Source organism: Dunckerocampus dactyliophorus, chromosome 15 (assembly GCF_027744805.1).
Source record: "Dunckerocampus dactyliophorus isolate RoL2022-P2 chromosome 15, RoL_Ddac_1.1, whole genome shotgun sequence".
NCBI lineage: Eukaryota > Metazoa > Chordata > Actinopteri > Syngnathiformes > Syngnathidae > Dunckerocampus > Dunckerocampus dactyliophorus.
In genome coordinates this window covers 19,517,787-19,540,364 of record NC_072833.1, presented here as the reverse complement: position 1 = coordinate 19,540,364, position 22,578 = coordinate 19,517,787, and the positions used below count along the sequence as shown (strand labels likewise).

General features: G+C 43.2%; 1 protein-coding gene across 1 annotated transcript in view; it reads left to right on the top strand.

The window, feature by feature from the left end:
• Positions 1–18,601, top strand: part of LOC129168131 (pyruvate carboxylase, mitochondrial-like) — a 297,125-nt gene extending 278,524 nt beyond the window's left edge. Inside the window, exons 22-27 of the mRNA XM_054753045.1 lie at positions 2,000–2,179; positions 4,983–5,157; positions 5,405–5,478; positions 15,901–16,041; positions 16,532–16,633; positions 17,015–18,601. Of these exons, the coding sequence (XP_054609020.1) occupies positions 2,000–2,179; positions 4,983–5,157; positions 5,405–5,478; positions 15,901–16,041; positions 16,532–16,633; positions 17,015–17,164 (822 nt within the window). The 3' untranslated portion in view covers positions 17,165–18,601. The remainder of the gene's footprint in view (positions 1–1,999; positions 2,180–4,982; positions 5,158–5,404; positions 5,479–15,900; positions 16,042–16,531; positions 16,634–17,014) is intronic.
• The last annotated feature ends 3,977 nt before the right edge of the window (positions 18,602–22,578 follow it).

Genomic DNA, 22,578 nt, shown 5'->3' with positions numbered 1-22,578 from the left:
GCTTCTTTTACTATGATGCCACTGAGTGCATTTCACAAATAAACACTGTGCAATATGACAAATACTGCAGTATGCTACACAAGTTATAGAAAAAGTGCCATATTTATTTTTAACATATTGTCTCAACAAAATAGTCATTCAAAAAATGATAACCAATAGTCAACTAAAATAACATGTCCTAAAAATCCTGTTAAATATTGCTGGTACCTATACAATTTGGAAAGCTGCAAAGTTCTCCGTGGCACAATCATCTGCTTAATAACAGTGAAGTGCAAAGCATGAAACTCAGTGAAATTATAAACCGGACTCATTTGTATGAACGCTGCATGAACAAAACGTATCTGTTTAGAGGTTTTAAAGGAAGACGCCTTGCTCCCCCCTTGCATAACCAGCTCTTTCATGGTGAATGTACAATCCAAAGGCGAACCTTGGAAATAATTCCACATCATGGATATATTGAGCGAGCAAGCTTGTTGCTGTGTGGAGCACGGCATCACCACATGCTATGTACATTTTTTCTCATGACCTTCTTCTTTTCCTTTAAGGGTGGCCTTAAACCTCCATTGTAATGTTCTGATGTGGGCTTAAAGTCTTTAATTGTATTCTTTGAATATGCCGTGGGACTAGGGTTGGGTATTGTTTGCATATTATATGATACCGGTGCCAAATCGATACTTTTGAAACAGCAGGAGCATGAGGAGATCCATGGGTTTATTAGTAGAAGCCAAGGATGGTGACATGATAAAGAGGTGCATTAAGACACGGTATTTACATGTGGGTGTGGATGAGAACATACTGAATGCGGGGGTGTATGAGGACAGGCATGAGGTGACAGATGAGTTAAAGTGATGAGAGAAAGAGTGCAGTGTGCTGCAAGCTGAGGAGAATTCCTCAGTGTAGCGATGCATTCGATGTTTCCTCTTAATTATTCATACTGTCGTGTTGACGCGCTTAGCTTGCCAGAAAAATACAAAAACAAGGCAATGAAATGATGCAGGCATATTCCAAGCTCTATTTTCTAACATTATTATAAATGACGACATCCTAATGTTGCAAAAGGTTGTGAAATGATGAGAAGTAGTGAAGCAGAAGAGTGATGATTGGGTGTGTTTTGGTGTGAAGACAAACGTGGCTAGTTAGCAGCGCGAGAGAGCGTCATCCTTCATGAAGACACACAAGAAAACAAAGAGCAAGCAGCCCTTTAACTTTGCAATAAAGAAGCAGTGAATGGCCTCAGGAGATTCTGTTAACAATGGACCAAGGCGGCTTGGGATGCACAGTCACGCTGCTGTCTGCTTCTACTTTTTTTATTTTTATTTTTTTAAACTTGACTCTGCAGTGAGATTGTGTTCCACGTTTCTACGGGTCCCGTTTAATAGCCTCTCTGGAGATTTCTGCCGCCGCTTCCAATCCCTCGAGCATTCCTGTAAACAACCATTCTCTTAAAAAAAGAGAGACAAAGAATGTCATTATCTGGTTTATTGCCAAAACCAATCAAAGTGAACTTTTTAAAAGTGGCTGGCACATCGATTGTGCTGACAGTTTGTTTTAATTGTCTCACTAAGTGACACAAAGTTAAGTGACTGTTGGATGCTCGTCACCCACTCTCATTCTTTGTTCATTCATTTGGTTTATCACCTTCTAGAAGGGTCCCAAAATATCCCTTTCATTTTTTTCCTCACCCTTCTTTGTCATTTCCCAGTGAAAGCTACATGGTTATGTAGTTGTTGCCAGGTCAACTGCCTTGACCCTTCCCCCTCTTAAATGGCCCACTAAGCAGCATGAAGAATAAGAGTCCCTTCATTAGCGTATGCCATTGATACTCGCATCCGTATCCCACTTAGTCCACAAAGGCTGCGCTCATCGCCATTATGCAAATGATAGTCCCTTTGGCATAACGGTCTGCCGTGATAGATAATGAATGGCCACATGTGATTTCTGAGATAACTGTGTACTTACACGTTAGACTAAAGACCAAATGCTAATGTATCCCCCCCAGGTGACCCCCTCGTCCAAGATCGTAGGGGACCTGGCCCAGTTCATGGTCCAGAATGACCTGAGCCGGGCCGAGGTGGAGGAGAGGGCTGACGAGCTGTCCTTCCCGCTGTCGGTGGTGGAGTTCCTGCAGGGTTACATCGGAATACCGCATGGAGGATTTCCAGAACCTTTCCGATCCAAGGTATCCCAGTCCACACACACACTCGCACACACACAAATTGTACTTCAATGTTTTTGATTAGTGCCCCATACACAGTATTTTGTCGTCATAACTCCTTCCTGCTCCTTTTCGGACATGTTTTAGTTGTGCAAGTGTAACCATGTTATGTTCTTTAATATGTTCTTTAGAGAAGGAATGATCTCCTCACCTCTCCATCAGCTTTCTGTCAGTTTTTGCTATTGTTTGGCCCTCTGCCTCAATGGCATTTCAGCTTTCATTAAATTGTTTGTCATGAAGGATGCCCATTCCCTCGGCAAGTGCATCCTTCCAGATCTTTCTGCTTTGACCATCCACTGTGCAAGCCCCAGTCTTCCTCGGTACTAGCTAGCAGCGTCATCATTCAAACCTGAGCATGCCTCACCCTCGGCTGTAGCTGCGGGCCGTTTGTGCACGCAAAGCACGGAGCATGTCATGTTTCTTTAATGAAGCCTGAAATAGTTAGCGAGCGGTCATTCCATTCGTTGCATCACACGGCATCGTTCCGCCGTCACACTTTTGGCTGTATGCGCTAGCCTTGCTGTAGTCGTGACTTTCAGTGTTGCAGTGAAAGTGTTGCAGTTACTAGTTAATCGTAAGGGTTTGTTAGCAACCCCCTCAGGATGCTACTTCATTGAGGCCGCCATCTTTTCAGTGTCACGAGCGCACACGTCAGCTTGCATTGAACCGCAGAAGCTGCGTGCCTAACAGCATTGTAGCATCGCCGTGCAGACCAAATGCTGATGTACTGTGTGTGCCGTTTAACAAAACCACATGGAAAGAAGGAGCTGTGCTGCTGGGTGGAAACCAGGCCATGCATTCTCCACTATCGGCGTTATTCTTGCCATATATTTGTGTGTGTGTGCATGTAGGTATCCACTCCTGATCAAAATGTTAAGACTTGGCTGCTTCAAAAAAACCTGTAAATCAAAAAATCTTCAAAAAAATGTCCTCAAAATTTTTTGGGGGGCATTCTTGATGCCAGTGTTTCCAGGAGGCTAGTGGGAATGTTGCTCCAAGGGGTGAAGATGGCTTCATAGAGGGCACTCTCTGGAACTGATGTCTATTTTGTAAACTTCCCTTGCTGTCCATCCCCAAATGTTTTCAATTGGATTTAGATCACCAAAAGAGTGATGTTATTCCTCTGGAAGAAGTCCTTTGTCAGGAGGGCTTTGTAAACTGCAGCGTTGTGCCGTCTAAAAACCCAGTCATTACCACACAGACGAGGAGCTTCAATTATGAGGGATGCCCCCTGATGACATCTCCACTTAGTCACCTGCCGTTTGACGCCCCTGCACAACCTGAAGCTTCATTGTTCCATTGACGGAAAAAGCACCCCGGATCATGATTGAACCCCTCTCCACTGTGCCGTGTAGAAAACATCTCAGGTGGGATCTCCTTGTCATGCCAGTAATGTTGGAAGCCATCAGGACCATCAAGGTTACATTTTTTTCTGATCATAAAATAAAACTTTCTTCCACCTTTCAATGTCCCATGTTTGGTGCTCTTGTGCAAATTCCAAACAGGTCATTTTGCGGCATTGAAGGAGATGAGGCCTTTGAAGACATTTTTTGTTTTTAAAACCCTTCTCTTGCAGATGCTGTCTAATGGTTATTGGATGGCCCGAGGATTGGGTCGTCCCATTTCATGACGGGAAGCCAATCAGATCCTCCAGCTCAGGGCCAGTGAAATTTATTTGGGTCTACCGCTTGACTTTTTTGTTCCATAACCCTCAGGATCTTTTATCAGGAGCAGGATTTTCGCATTCAAAGAGAGAAAGCTTTTTTGCCTTTGCCAACCAGGGATCATGAAGATCATGATCATACAAAAATAATATGGAGTAGAAGATATGTTATCTTTGAAAACACAAACATGCTACAATAAGATAATAAGATGAAGCCAGGCTGCATTGGTATAAATGTGATATGGTGTATCACTCCCATGAGCTTGGAGGACTACATCCATACATCTCTGCAATGACTCAAACAACTTGTTGATGAAATCATCTGGAATGGCAAAGAAAGCATTCTTGCACGACTCCCAGATTTCTTTCAAGAAGTCTCCTTCTCCGGCTAACCTCAGACATGCTCGCTCATGTTTGTGTCTGGTGGCTGCGCTGGCCAATCCAAGAGCAACTTCTTTGCTTTCAGGAACTTTGTTGTGGAGGCTGAAGTATGAGCAGGAGCGCCATCGTGCTGAAGAATTTGCTCTCTCGTGATTTGCAAGGAGTTCGGAGTATCCGTGAATGCACTATTGCGGTAGTGTAGAGAGAATGAGAAAGTGTGATGGATTGCGAGTTGGAGATGCATGTGGGGTGCTGGGGATCGCACTGCTGTTGATGTGTTCAGGTCAGAACAGTGTCAGACTCTGTGGGGAGGTAACACTGTGTGTCCTTCTGCCGTCATAACAGAGAGGTGTGGCTTGCCATGATGCACGGCACGCTGTGTTAAATATGCTAAAAATGTTTGTGTAATCTAAAAAAAATTGTTCCACGCTATTTTTGACATCCATAATATAACAGTATAGAAAATATATGCAATGTTGAGCACTCTGTCATCCAAAGTCAAAAGCAGGTTGGTGTTTCATGTGGATGTGTGAAGTATAGTGTGAAGGCTTTACCAGCACTTTACACATCACAAAGTCTTCCAAATCCTATGAGGATATCCAGAGCGACAAAGCCTGTCTCACCACTGCATGAACCTTAACAATAAAAGCACTTCTTGTTTTGTTTTGTTTTGTTTTATCACTGGAAGTTTTCCTTCTCACTTTGTCTCTCCTCTTTGTCCAGGTGCTGAAGTCCCTCCCCCGCATCGAGGGCCGCCCTGGCGCCTCGCTGCCACCCATGGACTTCAAGTCCCTAGAGGAGGGGCTGCGGGCGGTGCACGGCGAAGACATCACCCCGGAGGACGTGATGTCAGCCGCCATGTACCCCAAAGTGTTCCAGGAATTCAAAGAGTTCACCTGTGAGTTTGGATGTCGGGTAGAAAGCAACATTTTGATTTCTCCCTGGGGTTCCCTCACTCACTCACTCCCTCACTCTGTTGTTTCATTCACATCATTACTGCGCCTTGAAATTAGCACTGAGATAGAAATATTTTAATGATACCTTCGGGCACACACCATACACAAAATCATTAACACCTGATGTTTTTTGCTTTCACTTGACCACACCATAATCCATATTTGATAATACTACTTCTTTATGTGCAGCTAACTTTGGCCCAGTGGACTGTCTCAACACCAGACTCTTCCTGGATGGACCAAAGATTGCTGAGGAGTTTGAGGTAACTTTAAATATGTTGCCTCTTTCACCGACATCACAGAAAGTTTCAGGATTTATATTACATCAGACCCGAGGCAGGAAGTGACTTCATGCAGAGATGGATTTCTTTGTGTAGTTAATATGGTGGATGTGAACTGGCAGCTCACAGAGGACAGGGATGTCCAAACTTTTTCCACCTTGGGCAGGTGCTTGGAACTTTTGCCTAAGAGAGCCATGAAAGGCATATATTTTAAAATGTATTTCCGTGAGAGCCATGTAATATTTTTTTAACACTGAATACAACTAAATGCGTGCATTTTTAGATAAGACCAACAATTTTAGGATACAATAATTCTCTGCATTTATTCTTTTTAATAACATTGCTATACTGAAGCTAATCAATAATAAATTAAATTGCTGATGGCTTTGTAGTCTGGTTGATACATGGTGAGGTTAACCTTCATGTTCTTCACTTGTGTTTCCTCCACTTGATTTTCCATCATAATCGATCGTGAACCGTTCTTGCTGACACAGGCATGTCTTTTATTCATTTGAGCATCTTGTCTTTATCCGCAAAATCATCAAAACGTTCATTCGCCACATCAAGCATGAATGTTTTGGCATATTCGCCATCTGTGAATGGCTTTCCGTTCCTCACTATTTCTAAAGAACCAACAAAGCTGTCCTAATTCCAGTCAGCTTGTCGGTTCCATGCACAGAGTTGCTGCTGAATAGCTTGCACTCTGGACAGTAGCTCTTGGCATGCCTTCTTCCGACTGTGATATTTAGATGCAAATGTAGCGTGGCGTGTGTCAAAGTGTCGCTTTACATTTGACTGTTTCATCGATGAGATTTTATCGCAGCATAATAGCCACACCGGGCCGCACGGTCAGGAGATCTCCAAGATCTGGGTTCAAATCTCCATTGGGCATCTCTGTGTGGAGTTTGCATGTTCTTCCCGTGCGTGCGTGGGTTTTCTCCAGGTACTCCGGTTTATTTGTGCCCTGCGATTGGCTGGTGACCAGTCCAGGGTGTACCCCGCCTCTCGCCCACAGTCAGGTGGGATAGGCTTGAAGATAAGTGGCATAGAAGATGCATGGATGGATAATAGCCATGGCGTGATCACATGTACGGTACTCCTCATCTTTCTGTCTTTTCGCCATCTGCTTCATCAAAAGCCTTTGCGCTACAGAATTAGCTAGCTAAAGGCGGGACGTTTACTTCTTGACCTCTCAATGACCTGGTAGGCTACCGCATTATCCAATTATAATCGTGCTTTGGCGTCTGACACCAAAAATATCGGAAGTGCAGTTGGCGTCCGCATTGCAGTAGAAAATGATTCGGTGGATTATAATGCATTACAATGTTTTATGTTTTGAACGTAATTTTTAACACTGTGATTTCTGTAACCAATGTGTGACTGAGGAGTGAATGAATAATGGATTCACTTCACTATGAAGCACTTTGGGTCTTATCCATTATTATGATCATTATTATTACCACAGGTACAGTATGATCCCTAATAAAAGCACGAGCTACTGCTGGTGCAGTAACCCACGCCAAGCTAAAACTCATCTCTGAACCCCTGACGTCACTTCCTGTCCGCCCACCACTCAGTTCCCCTGGGGAACACATTTATAGCAACACACACGAGCATGAGTCTGAAATGGCTTATTTAGTGTTGTTATGTCTACTATATTGGGTAATACGAATGTAAAGGTGACTATAGGGTATTAGTTCACGTCTAGAGGGTTCTAATGATGTTAAAAACTGTATTCAGAAGGTTGTAAACATCGAGGAAAAGGCTTCTTGAGACGTCATCTGTACTTCTGTGTAGAAGGTGTCGGACGTTTCGCTCCTCATCCGAAGAGCTTCGTCAGCAAACTAATAAGTGCTGGTAGCTTAGGCCTTAAATACAGTAAGAGTGGGCGGAATTGATGTGCCAACACCCTCCTCCTATTGGTTCGTTACACTAAGCCTGGGCGGAGCAGTGGTATAATCCTATCCTGTTATTCACACCTACGATAAAAGGGAAGTGTCGCTCCCTGAATTGGGTATGAACGACTCTGATACTGGCTTGTTAGCATCTATTGTTCTGGCTCGGCCCTGCCTTCACCTCATTTGCAAGACTAAGAGCTGTGGGTTTTGGTCTCAGTAACCTGCTGAACACAGGGTCCAAATTAAACCTCAAACCACCATTCCGATTCAATGATGGGTTCTGTTGTTTGACAAAAATAGCTTCCTTAACTCCTCTTTCAAACCATCTGTTTTCTTTGGCCAAAATCTTAACCTCGCTGTCCTGAAAAGAGTGATTGGTAGCTTTCAGGTGTAGATGTACTGCTGATTGAGGACCACTAGCATTGTCCCTGCGATGTTGATAAAGCCTTTTTTGGAGCATTTGCTTAGTTTCCCCAATGTAGTGCTCTTTGCATTCCTCATCTTTACAGTGGATGGAATAGACCACATTGCTCTGTTTCTGGTTTGGAGCCTTGTCTTTAGGATGCACTAATTTTTGTCTCAGGGTATTTACTGGTTTGAAATAGGTAGGAATTTTGTGTTGCCATAAGATCCTCTGGAGTTTTTCGGAGACCCCCGCTACATAAGGGACTACCACTCCTCTCCTTTTTGCTTCTGTGGGCTTTTGGGTTTCTTTCCCTACTCTCTTCTTTTGACATTTGTTAAAAGCCCACCGTGGGTACCCACAGGTTGAGAGCGCTCTCTGGACATGTTGTGTCTCCTTTTTCTTTCCCTCAGCACTAGTTGGTATTTGTTCCGCTCTATGTTGGAGGGTCCTAATAACCCCTAGTTTATGTTGTAGTGGATGGTTTGATTCAAAAAGCAGGTATTGGTCAGTGTGTGTGGCCTTTCTAAAGACCTCTGTAAGTAGCTGTCTGTCCTTTCCTATAATTACCTTGCAGTCTAAGAAGGCTAGTTGGTTTTCTTTAGTGTCCTCGCGAGTAAATTTGATATTGGTGTCCACCGCATTGATGTGATCTGTGAAAGACTGAATTTCTTGTTTTTTGATTATGACAAAGGTGTCATCCACGTATCTAAACCAGTGCCTTGGTTTTGTCCCTGAGAAGGATGTGAGAGCCTGTTTCTCCATCTCTTCCATGTACAGATTCGCCACTATGGGTGAGACTGGTGAGCCCATAGCACAACCATGAATTTGTCTGTAGAATTTCCCTCTAAACTGAAAATATGTGGTGTTAAGGCAAATTTCCAGTAATTGGCAGATGTGGTCAGCACTAAGTTTTGTTCTCCGATGCAGAGTTGAGTCCTCGAGCAGTCTCTTCCTCACCACCGAGACTGCTGCTGAGGTGGGGACAGATGTGAAAAGTGAAGTCACATCATAAGACACCAAAGTTTCCTCTGGCTCCAATCTGAGGTCTTTGATGCTCGCCACAAACCCTTTTGTGTTCTCTATATGATGATCAGTGTTGCCTACCAATGGGGATAAGACTGTTTTTACATATTTCGCTACATTGTACGTGGTAGAGTCAATGCTACAGACAATGGGTCTGAGGGGAAACCCTTCCTTGTGGATTTTTGGAAATTTGATATTGGTGTCCACCGCATTGATGTGATCTGTGAAAGACTGAATTTCTTGTTTTTTGATTATGACAAAGGTGTCATCCACGTATCTAAACCAGTGCCTTGGTTTTGTCCCTGAGAAGGATGTGAGAGCCTGTTTCTCCATCTCTTCCATGTACCGATTCGCCACTATGGGTGAGACTGGTGAGCCCATAGCACAACCATGAATTTGTCTGTAGAATTTCCCTCTAAACTGAAAATATGTGGTGTTAAGGCAAATTTCCAGTAATTGGCAGATGTGGTCAGCACTAAGTTTTGTTCTCCGATGCAGAGTTGAGTCCTCGAGCAGTCTCTTCCTCACCACCGAGACTGCTGCTGAGGTGGGGACAGATGTGAAAAGTGAAGTCACATCATAAGACACCAAAGTTTCCTCTGGCTCCAATCTGAGGTCTTTGATGCTCGCCACAAACCCTTTTGTGTTCTCTATATGATGATCAGTGTTGCCTACCAATGGGGATAAGACTGTTTTTACATATTTCGCTACATTGTACGTGGTAGAGTCAATGCTACAGACAATGGGTCTGAGGGGAAACCCTTCCTTGTGGATTTTTGGAATGCTAACAAGCCAGTATCAGAGTCGTTCATACCCAATTCAGGGAGCGACACTTCCCTTTTATCGTAGGTGTGAATAACAGGATAGGATTATACCACTGCTCCGCCCAGGCTTAGTGTAACGAACCAATAGGAGGAGGGTGTTGGCACACCAATTCCGCCCACTCTTACTGTATTTAAGGCCTAAGCTACCAGCACTTATTAGTTTGCTGACGAAGCTCTTCGGATGAGGAGCGAAACGTCCGACACCTTCTACACAGAAGTACAGATGACGTCTCAAGAAGCCTTTTCCTCGATGGACAACTCCTGTACGACTGAGAGCCTACACAGACGCAAGGTTGTAAACAGGTTTTCAATGCTCTAACTATCAAAATATTTGATTTATAAATGAGGAATCCTACTTTGTGGATCACTAACGGCAAACGAGTGATTACTGGATGCCAAGGGTCAATAAAAAAAATGAGCTGCGGGACGAAAATGGCCCCCATAGCGCCTGTTTGGACACTGCTAATGGAGGACAGTTCAATGATGGACTGCAGTGTGCAACACATTGCTTCTTTTTTGTTGAGCTTAATTGACTCTGTTGACTCTATAGTCCTTCATGCCCATTTCTACAGCAAACAGCCCACTCAATATTGTAGCACTTAAAGAAATGGGCTGGAAGAATACAGTGGAACCTTGGTTTTCGAATGCCTGCAGTTTTCATATGATTCGGTTTGTGAGTTCATTTTTTGCAGAAATGTTGCCCCAGTTTTCGTACAACATTGCACGTAACAATCTGGTCTGTTTGCCTTGTACTGTATCATTCTGCGCAATCGAGTCCCCAAAGTGGTTGGTGGTTGGTGACTCACTGTCTTTGGCTTCTAAAAAACTCGCCACTTGGGCCAGATGGCATCCGCGTTTCCGATCTCGCCAGCGTGTACAGGAAGTCAGCGTCAACAGCAAGTTGTATCCTGGTGTGGGGATTTGTTGTCAATGAGAGATTTGTTGAATCTTTTTCTTGTTTTGGTTTAATGGCGGCTTGCAGCCTTGACTTTAAATGGGTGCATTGAATCACAGAGATGGGATTTATGGCTCTTTGAGGTGAGCTGTTCCTTTCAAAGAGCCGTTCAAAAAACTGTCTCATTTGGCTCACTTTTAAATTTATGAAGTTTTACAAAGCCAGCCTGGTCTTAACTCATTCTATCTTATAAATAATCACTCGGAGGAATGAAGTTAGGTATCCCACCAATATGAGTTTGAATTATTCTGAAATATTGATTATAACATTATTTGACACGTGGATTAAATTTCAAGTCTGATCTGGATTCAATGTAAATATTCCACAGGGTGGCGCCATATCACTCTGCTTTGAGAGTGACGTAACTATTTTGAATTACCCTTGGTACAAATTCTGTGTACGTGTGTAAACCATGACCTGAAAACATATAAACATGAAAAGACAAAGCAGGCTACAATGAATTTCCGTGCAAATCAGCCTTTAGTGCAAAGACTTCCGCACACATTGTTATTAATAAAGAACGAGGCAGTGTGCACAACGTGGCTGTGCTGCGCCCTTCCTCATGTACTTGGGTGGGGGAAAGAACGGTTACCATCGTTCACGTTAATGAGCCGTTCAAAAGAACCAGTTCATTCGTGAACGTCACAACACTATTGAATCAACAGTTTATGGCTCAGTCTGCATGCACACTCGTAACCCGGAAAGGTAGATCCCCGTACAATGTCTAACAGATGAATTACTTTACATTATTTCCTATGGGAAAAGTTGCTTCGGTTTATGTACATTTCCATTTTTGTCTGACCTTTTTGAACGGATTAATGCCGAAAACCGAGGTTCCACTGTATAGGCAGTTTACTTTTCTGTTTTTGAAGGAAATGTAGAATTTATCAAGGTCTTTGTTCATGTCAGCGAGTCATCAATCTTTCATTGCCTTTATGCTCCTGCTGCAATATTTAGTCCTCATTTGTGAAATGAACACATGCACATCCGTCTTGATGAATAATTTCTCCTTTCTGATGCTATCAATATTCTCATTTCATCTACTCATTACACACACACACACACACACACACACACACACACACACACACACACACCCTGTGTGCAGCCGAAAGGCGAGCGTGTTTCATTTCACGGCAACAGAACGGCTGCAGGTTGGTGTTAATTGATTTTTATATTGCTCGGGACCCGAGGAGCAGCACTACATCGCTGCGGTGTTATCAAAGATTCAGCAGCTGCATTGATCGCTCACACATGCTATTGACCCAAACTCTAATACCCCCACCAGCCACAACCCCTCCTTTGCCGTCTCCTGTCCATCACAGGCTTCGTCCTTGCAGTCACACAAAGCTTTACATTAAACTAAAGTGACAACAATTGGACATGAAGGTGGCTGCTTGTTCTACAAAGATACTAATACAGTACATACTTAACTGTAAACACCACTTCATGGTCAAACATCTGGTATGAAACCAGCATCTCAGTTGTCACTCCAGCCTTTGCAAGTATTGTATTAGTTTTCCACACCTTGCCTTTGCTGTCTTCTTGTTTGTCATTCATTTCCAGCAGAAACCCGCTTGCCTTTTGTTGTCATGACGTTGGGTATTCCCACCAGATCAGGTCCTATTAGCGCCAGCAAGCAGCGAGAGACAGACTGGAAGCGCGTCAAAAAGTGACAACTTTCTTTGCTTTGCAGCAGCGTCACTTTATGGCCTGTGAAAGGATGGGAGGCAGACAAAACAATCTACAATGAGGAAGTGCTGATGCAGTCGTGCACTTTTTATGTTTATTCTTCATAATGTCTTCTCATCTGCTGTCAGTCACTGGTCATTGTCGACATTTGTGGGACAATATAAATGATAACCCAGTAACACCGTAAATGCTCCGATTAAAGGTGCTGTCTTCTTTGGTTAGGTGCTGCATGGGGGCGCTAACCCGCCCTCCTCCTGCTGTGCCTTTGCAAGCCGCTCCCCACGTGACACAGGCATGCATATTAGTTATGTTTGTTGTCAGTTAATGATGGCGATTTGGCAAAGTTTAGCTACTAACGTTAGCGATTGAATGTATAGCCAATCATAACCACACAATGACTCCTTCTCGGTCACTTCCTTCAGACTGCTTTTGTGCGTGTGCATGTGCTCTGGACATGTACGTGTATACCAGACAGCGGTGAGCCATGAGCGGGAGTCATCTTATTCGGCCCCCACAACAATTTTCATTAAAGTTGAATATATAATCATCGTGTCATATGTTTAGTCAGTTCTTTTAAGCGACTATCGGTAACATACTGTATGTTGTTCTTATATTTTTTGGTTGAAAAAAAGTGTAATTTGGAGCCGAAGAGGGACAGCACCTTTAACTTTTCTATTCCTCCAGTCTATAGTCGCTGTGTGCTTTGTCTACAAAAACAAATAACTGCCTGGTGAAGGAAACATCAGCATTGACAGCTGTGGCTGGAGGCAACCTCCTACACAAATGAAAGTCGCTGTATTTAAAGTATCACAGTTGGTCAGCACCAAGCAGCTTTGTCTGCCTCTGCATGTGCTTTAAAATGTTGCACTACTCAGCTGTGGGTGTGAGACTCATACCGTAGTGTTTACAGAGAACTCACCAGCACTATTAATGCTGCCTGAGCAGTTTGCTCCCTGCGCGATTACGCTATCGCTTCTGTTGCTGAAGTGTTGTGCAATATACCATGTGGTCAAAGAGTTTTCCTTTCCGCATGTCATCCACTCCAAATCCTTATTACAATTGAAAAAAACAACTTTTACAGTACTGTATATGTAAGAAGTTGTCACATTTCTGAAATAACAGCCTCTCCAGTTATCCCTTGCTTTAATAAATGACCCGGCTTTACAATGTTTACAGTAGAGCATTTACAGTAATATAATAATAATTTGTTTCTTCAAACTGTATCATCTTTTTCATATGTCAGAAGAGCCTCACTTAACCTTTTAAAACCGCAGAACCCCGTACAAGGGGCAGCGGGGTTGCATTTGTGGTGCTATGGTAACTGTAAGCCGACGCTTGTATTGTTTTTTTTTTAAGTTGTTTACACGCAATTTTGACAACAGGGCTGCTTTTTTACCGTCCGACGCCTCAGAAAGGGGAAGCAGCGCCCGGTCCACAGTGTGGACGGAAGCCTGCTGACCTCGACTGAGGATATAGTCGGACGGTGGAAGGAATACTTTGAGGCTCTTCCCATTCCTACTGACACACCTTCCATAGAGGAAACGGAGTAGCTCAGAGCAGAGCTGCTGGAGAGGAGCCAGTTGAGGTGGCTCGAGCATCTCGTCCGGATGCCTCCCGGGCGCCTCCCTGGTGAGGTGTTCCCGGCATGCCTACCTGGGAGAAGGCTCCTTTTTTCTAAATATTCTCACAATTATCCAAACACCACACTCAATTTGCATAATAGATTGTTTGCAAAATGAGCCACGTCTGTCAAAACATATACTGTACATATTTATAAAAATGCTGTTTTGGTTTTATTATGTTTATTTAGTTTTTATTGTTTAACTATCACAGTCAGTTACACACTATTGTGATCAGTGCAAAACACATTTGTCAAAACCCCTATTTTAGGAAATAGAATGTGCTACACTTTTTAGTCATACAACTTTATGTAAGGGATCATTTAGATGTTGGCCACACAGTCAGGAGATCGGGAAGATCTGGGTTCGAATCACTGTGCGTAGTGTGCATGTTCTCCCCGTGCGTGCATGGGTTTTCTCCGTTTTCCTCCCACATTCCACAAACATGCATGTTAGGTTAATTGGCGACTCTAAATTGTCCATAGGTATGAATGTGAGTGTGAATGGTTGTTTATCTAAATGTGCCCTGCGATTGGCTGCTGGGATAGGCTCCAGCATACCCCTGCGACCCTAATGAGGACAAGTGGCAAATAAAAATTCACTTGAACTCATCCAAGCATACCTGTGATGCATTCTTCCTTGTGTGGGAGGAAGAATTAAGTAGAAAGAGGTCTGGCCCATCCCCTCGTTGATAGATGAATAGATGATGAGGCTGCGTTTGTGACATTGGCACATTTAGTGAGGCTCCATCACAGCATGTCAAAGCACAACATCCAGAGCCTCAAGTTGTTGACATTTTGAGGAAGGAAACATCGAGGCGCATCTGGCGCAGTCTCGCACTTCATTTGGAGTCTGTTGCAAATCTCGTCAACTACAGTCTCACTCACACGCTGCTGTCTGCCAGTCACATGTGCGGCTAATAAAAAGCTTGTGCTGGGGAATCATTGTTGTATTAATCATGTTTGACAGAAATGTAAACTTAGATTTGCACCGACATAGCCCGCCTGTCACTTGTGATGTCCTCAGATGCCAACACACACACACGTCACTGAAGGCAGGTTATTAATAAGGTGGTAGTTAAGTATAGTGTTGAAAGTGTTGTTAGCTTTTTGCCTTGAGGACGCCATTAGACAAACACAGACCGCATCGTATGAGCATTATTATTCGGCACTTGACTGCGAGCAAGAAGGGAAAATGACTCGCTGGCTATTTTGCACATTGCACTTGACTGCGGTGAAAGAAAAGCAATCAAATATGAGATTTCATTTGGAGAATAACAATGAGGAGCCGCAAGAGGCTCTCACATGACTTACGATGCGAGTGCAAGTGATGTTTTATGCCTGATGACACAATGGGCTTAATTGCTCTGCTGGCTTGATGAGGCTGGCAGGCAAAATCATCGCAAAAACATGAATTGGATTTTCTGCAAGTCTTCACAGAGGCGCTCAGGAATAGTCAGGTTGGGATTTGAGGGGTGGGAAGACGCCAAAAGAAACTGTCCGGAGCTGTGGAAGAAGCAAGAAGATTGTTGCTTGTATTTGTGTCTTTGCTTTGAGAGACGCTTTAGCGTGTCAATGAGTGGCATGTGGAAAGGGAGGGAGGGGTCAAGGGAGGCTGCCGAGGAAAAGTTGGATACAATGATGACCTGACAGCGAGAGAGACGAATCCTTAGTGACATACTGACAAAAAGACTTGAATATGTGAAACGGTGGTCATCCCGCGCGGTCCAGCCCTGCACACTGATCCCGACCCTTTGACCACACACGCCTACCGATTTTAGAGCCTTGTCAAGCGCACCAGCCAGTAGGCTAAAAGCCCAGGCTCCCAACCCACTCACCAGCGAGACTTACTTAACTATCGTACCTCTACACTAGCCGGCATCCATTACATATGTTTCTCATTCCACCGACCCAAACGGACACACAACGCTAGGTTATTTACAATAATGAGGATGATTTATGGATCGTTTTGCTGCATGGGCCTGCAGGTGGAGCTGGAGAGAGGCAAGATTCTGCACATCAAGGCGTTGGCTTTGGGCGACCTGAACAAGGCCGGACAGAGAGAAGTCTTCTTCGAGCTGAACGGACAGCTGAGATCTGTGCTGGTCAAAGACACAGTAGCCATGAAGGTACGCCATGATGGTTGGATGGATGGGTTATCTCCATCAAACTCATTGCCTGCGTTTCAATTTGTGCACTCCTGTACTTCAATAAGTATGCTATGTACGTGGCTTACTTAGGTCCTGTGGGCACAACCGTGGACAGTGTAGTGCTGTCCCAAATGGATTACTGTTGCTCTCTTACCGGATATGATAATCGCAATATTCCTCCTCTTCTTTTTAATGGGGAATTGCAACCAGTTTAGTTTTTGTCCCCCGTTTTCCACTACACAACCAAAATGGTGATGACTGAGGGTTAGGCTTCATTGCTGCACATTTACCATTTGAGGATTGTTGAGCACAACATCCGGGTACTTTTGCTGCACTTTTCTTTGGAAAAGACTTTCATTATTCACTCAAAATGCTCAGTGCAAGTGTGGAAGTGCGCAAATTGAAACAGCCCTTGTCAGCCCTCATGTCTGATGTCTGTTAATGATGGACGTCTCAATTCTCTCCCCAGGAGATGAAGTTCCATCCTAAGGCCCAGAAGTCCATCAAGGGTCAGGTGGGGGCTCCCATGCCTGGAAAAGTCCTGGAGGTCAAAGTAGAAGTTGGATCCAAGGTCAGTTCTTGTACCTTTTTTTCCCAGCAGGTCTTTTGTTTAGCCTTAAACGGATTTAAAAGCACTTTAGTTCTTCTTCAGTGTCTTTCCAGCAAATCGTTACAAGGATTCCACACTTTAGGCTAGGAAAGGCAACAGAGAGGCTATGATTTTATATTGCACATCAAAGCTAATTTGCCTCTTGTGGAAATAAAAGTCCAACTTAGCTGCTCTGCTTTATCACCACTTGTAAGCTGGAGACTTTTGGTGAGCGTTAAAAGACTTTTAGGCCTTTCTTTATCCCAGTCAGCTAAAGACAATCCCAGTGGTGCTGGCTACTGCCGTCTAAGTCGTGATGGTGCTGACTCACGCTGCTGTGTTGTGTTGACGTGTCACCTGCAGGTGGAGAAAGGTCAGCCTCTGTGTGTCCTCTCCGCCATGAAAATGGAGACGGTGGTCAACTCCCCGATGTCCGGGACTGTCAAGGCGGTGCACGTCGCCGCCGACTCCTCCCTGGAGGGAGATGACCTGATCCTGGAGATCGAGGAGTAGTGTGAGAGGGTGGAAGATGGGGGGTGCATAGTCGAGTCATGCGATTGTGGAGACTGTGAGAAGGTGGAGGATGCCTTTTCTTTACATATGCAACTCTCAAGTATGGCTGTACTTTACGTTATCTAACGGCTAGCGAAGAGGGTGGGAGGGTAGTGCGGACAGTGATTAATATATGACAGTGTAAAATAGTAAATAATAATTATTTAGCTAATTCTAATGATCCCGGCTAGACTGAGCTACATTCCATCACTAGTCTTATACACTAACTTGCAATAATGCCACATCTTCATATTTTAAACATCGCTTTTCTCAGAAGGTTTTCAATCATTTGCGTTTCATTTTGCAAGTCATAGTGCATTCTGGGAATGTGTAATCCATTTAGAAGGTCGAGACTATTTCTTGGGAGCACCAGGCAAAGCACACGGGGGAAACAGGGTCATCTCACCTGCGATGAGGACGCACAACTTTTTGGTGAAGCACAAAGCGGCACGATGGGAGGGAAGAGAAGTGTTACTGTATCAGTAACAGCAATGAGGGGGGCAGCGCCTGTGGGCCGCACATGCTTCTAAGGTGGCTTTCCATGTCATGTTTCCACCTTGGCATCACACGCAAATGGTGATTATTAATAATTAATTCATCCTCTGTCAAGTGATGTGAAATTAGCCGGACTAATAAGAGACTCTGGAGACACCCAAGCAGCAGCAGCAGCACTTGGCTTAGTATCCCCACTGTGTGTTTGTGTGTGTGTGTGTGTGTGTGTGTGTGTGTACGTTCACGTGTCCGTCTAATAGTGTGTGCACAAGCAAATTTATAAGTGCTTCCTACAACGCTGCAACTCCAGAGGTTAAAAAAAATTGTGTATTCACACACACGCACACAACAAATGAGCCAGCAACGTGAAGTATGCGTCAGAACTGATAGCCACGCCCCCTGCCTCCACCCACGCCGTTAATATTGATAAGGAATGCAGATGAATGAATGTTTGTGTGTTAGACGCGCAAACTGCAGCACGACAACCTCCCCTCTTGCTCGTCCTCGCCAGGCATGAATTGGTCATGTGACGCCGCCCCGCCATCATTTCCCCATGTTAGTCAGCCGTCGAAGCAAGCTGCGCTGTTACTGCCATACGTCTTCTTCTTTTTGGGGTTGTGTTTTTTTTTTGTTTTTTTTTTATAATATTCATATATCAGCAAGCAAGCAACGTGTTTGTGTACGCTTCCGTAGTCAAAATGTCTCCTGGTATACACGTTTTGAATGATGATGATGCTCCTTCCTGGATCATTCATTACTTTAGTTTACATTTGCCTGAGGAATGGAGGACCATACCGGTTGAGGAGCACACATTGTACTAAAAATAATACAATAAAGGGAAGTGGTAATTGTACTTGTTCTGTCTTTGCTTACAAATAAAGTTAAGTCAAACGGAATACGCCTATTGTTGGAGTGTGTTTAACGTGTCCTGACTGTGTTTTGCGGCATGGAAAACTGCAAATTGAGCACAGAGTTGGAGCACAGTAATGCAGCTTATCACTGAATTCACCATGCAAATACACCTCATTATGATACGTAGGGGAGACTGGGGACAGTTGCAACACTTTTTACATTACTCTCAATTACTCAGAGATTATTCAGACTAGGCACACCAAATCTTTCCATAGTAAAGCCACATCTGTCTGCTAAACAGCCATACCATTTAAAGATGGCTACATATAACATATCAATCACAATAATTATTTGAATAAAAAAATTCAGACGTTGCAACTGACCCCAAACCTGGGGACAGTTGCAACATATCAAAAAACATTAAATTTCACCAAAATTGGATGACTTTGTTTAAATAACCACAGTATACAATATAAAAGTATTTAATGAGTTTAGTTTTGTGTAAAACATAGGCCTACTTTGAGTCAAAGTGCAAATGTTACGGACGCTATAAAAACTCAATATTTCAGTTTGGGACAAAAAGAATAGAATAATTTGAAGTGCAAAAAACATTTATTAAACATGTGAACAAACAGTGAACAGTTTTAGTGAACAAAATTCACATTGGTTTAAAACTCCAGTGAATATAAAGTTAGATTTTTAAGTTTTGTTAAAGTCACACGAATGCTTAAAAAATAAAACTGCAACACTCGTCTCCTCCCCAACAAATCTGCTGTCGTGTGAACTATTCCAGCAGCTTCTGAACTATTCTAGCTCACAGAAAAAAAACAGACATCTTCTTCCTCTTCAGAGTCTGATTCTTCTCTCTTCTTTTTTTTGGTTTTCTTTACACTTTTCTTTGTGGTTTGATGTTCTTGTATTCTTTTTTTTGCCTTCCTCTGTTCAGATTTTTAATTATTTTGTTTATCATTAGCATTCATTTCTTATTATGATTCCCTATTCTGCCCATCATGAGCAGTAAAATATATTAATTGAGCCTAGTGTGGTCTATTTTGATATTAGCATGGGGACAGCTGCAACCGTCCCCATAGTATCGGTCACGACAAAACACCATGTGCTAACTAGCCACAGTGACATTGACAAATGTAAGCAATGTTGCTGAGTAGTCAACAAAACAGTGATTCAAACCAGGTAGGTTTGGAGTAATTCATACAAAATATTAGGATAGTAGGACAAAAATACAGCTCGTGAAAAAAGCTACTTTCATACCTCCAAAACAGCTTTGTCTTGATAGAAGCTGGACCAGATGCGCAATATGGCCGCTTTCTTCTTGGCAAGTAGAGGGTCTAACTGAGCATGTGCAGTGTGAGTGTCATCACTCTAGCATGTTACTGATTAGACAAATAACGCTTGTTGCAACCGTCCCCTGTTGCAACTGTCCCCAGTCTCCCCTACATGTATTATTTTTAAGACTGTCAGGAATAGCGCATTGACTGTTAACTCATTTCTTTCATTAATGACTTTACTTTTTTATGCGTAATGAACGCATGATGTCAAGACATACCTCGCTGTTATGACGGCAGAGGGAGTCGCAGTATATGCCCCCCACCCACCCCCTGAGTCTGACGCTCTTTTAGATCTTCATTCTGGCCTTAACACATCAGCAGCAGTTGAATTCCAACAACATTTATGTATCTCCAACACGTCCCTACTTTGCTCAGCATCGGAACGACACTCCCTCATTGTCGCTAGACAACCGTGTGACGCATTCACGGTTGTCTAGTCTGAACGTCACAACGTCTTCATTATGTGTGTATGTGTGGTCTAAACAAACAAAAAGACAAAGAAAAACAGTAAGTAGATATTGGCATCACTCACTAACGTAACTTGTACTGTGGAAGTGCAATTTGCTGCAAGTGTGCTTGTCAATCCCAGAAGATACATTTACCATATTGTACACTCAAACAGCGACCTCTTCTTAAATTACGTGGTGTCTTTGAACGCAACCACTCATAATAACGCGGTGAAAACATGATTCAAGTGGTCTGCTGTTATTAAAGAGACGAGTGTTAGGCAGTTGCATTTTCAGACGTGTGGTATCTTTTTGCTTGATTTACATTTTCAGTTCATTTGGAGCTGTTAATACACACACACACACACACACACACACACACACACACACAGATATATATAATTTTGTCCTGTCGTGTATCTTTCTCTTCATAAAATGCAGTAAAAACGGGCATATTTCACACCTAGTTTCAAATGGTGACTAATTATGATTAATTAATTTGTGATTAATTTGATCGAAATTCCATTTGACTGCTCATTTGATGTTTGCTTGTGCCTTTGAAATAGTTGTGAGCATCTTACAGATGCTACTCTTGTAGATGTTGTTGTTCAGGTGACTGAACAATCTTATCTGACAGTGAGCAGCACAGGGATGGCATCAATCCTCGTAGAAACAGTCCAATATTTCAGTGTTAAGACGCACCACAAAACTGTTGCCATTTAGCATTTTCATGTTGGGGAATAGTGTTATCTGAAGCTTGCTGTGATGTAGAAACCCGCACCAGTGTCCTCTATTCATTTCTATCTTTGGCATCACTCAGCATTAACACAATGCAATTTGTAGTTCTACTCACCGGTAAGCTTTTAATTGTCATTCTGCTCCCCTCCCCGTGTGTGTGCATACAAGTGTGCCCACAAGGACATTCCTGCATGGCTGGGTGATGATGCGCCCTGACAGCCTCACGGGATATCAACTTAGGCACTGATGAAGCCCACTGAATCAATCACGCCTGTCGCACAACTGGGTCCATCGATCAGCCGACACAAAGTGATTGGCGAAGGGCCTGATGGTGTTTTTTCTCGCGGCAGGCACTTGTGGACACGCTTAGTTACGGACAGTGTGTCACTAATAACACGCTTACTGTTGATTGAAGTAGAAGTGTGAGACCGCGACTGACTGGTGTGATGGAGCAGGCGTCACATGATGGTGAGTGATGACTCTTACAACCTTGACTTTTTTTTGCTGGAGTGATTGACACATTTTAATTTACATTCCATCAGCCAAAACAATCAGGACTTTTTTTTGTTTTATATTATGTTTATATTTTAACGAGATATTTTAAATGTATATGCATCAACATCAAAAATTGTTCCCTATTATGCAACATTTCTATTGATGTTCAAACAGTCACAGTAAATAATCTGTCATCTCATTTGCTCCAGTTTTTAGAGAAGAGGCGCTCAAATACTTTTGAAAAATCCCAAATGTTTATGATGGATGACAGTTAAAAAAAAAAAAAAAAAAAAAAAACAGGCTTTGTTACACATCTTAAAATGCAATCTGGAACTCTGCCAACTATCTGTCAGTCCGTCTGATCATTTAGTTTTTCTTCGGCAAATAGGCTAACCTAGCACGATACTTCTGTTAACATGTGACCATAATGTTAGCACTGTAGCTCATGTAGCTATGCTAGTGTTGCTAACATTAATGTCCTGTCCCACTCCATAATGTTACATTGTAGTATGTGATATATGGCATCTATTATGTTGGACAGTTGGAGTTTCTGTCTACCGTGGAACCTTGGTTAGCGTACGCCTCGGTTAGCGTGGTTTTTGGTTAGCGTCAAAAATGTACGCCAAAATGTTGCCTATGTTGGCATACATTTTCTGGTTAGCGTACAATACGGCGCATGAGTTGTTGTGTTATTAATACACCGTGTGAGTCCAACGTGTGATTGCGGCTGCAAAATAACCCGAAATGGAGCCAAAGAAAGTGCCCTCATTTGATAAAGAAGGTGAGAAACACTATTCAAGAAATAACTCATAGCAGAACGTGTCCAAGTGGAACTCGTTGCAACATCGCCGTGTATCTTATCAGGTTCTCCTTTCTGGAGTTAACTGTTTAAGGTGTTCAGTGTCACAAGAGAAGCCAGTCTTTTCATTCCTGGAGTGGTCCCGAAGACAAGGATGACCTTTTTCAGCGATGATGCAGCAAGCGGAGGAGAGGCAAGTTGGTCCAC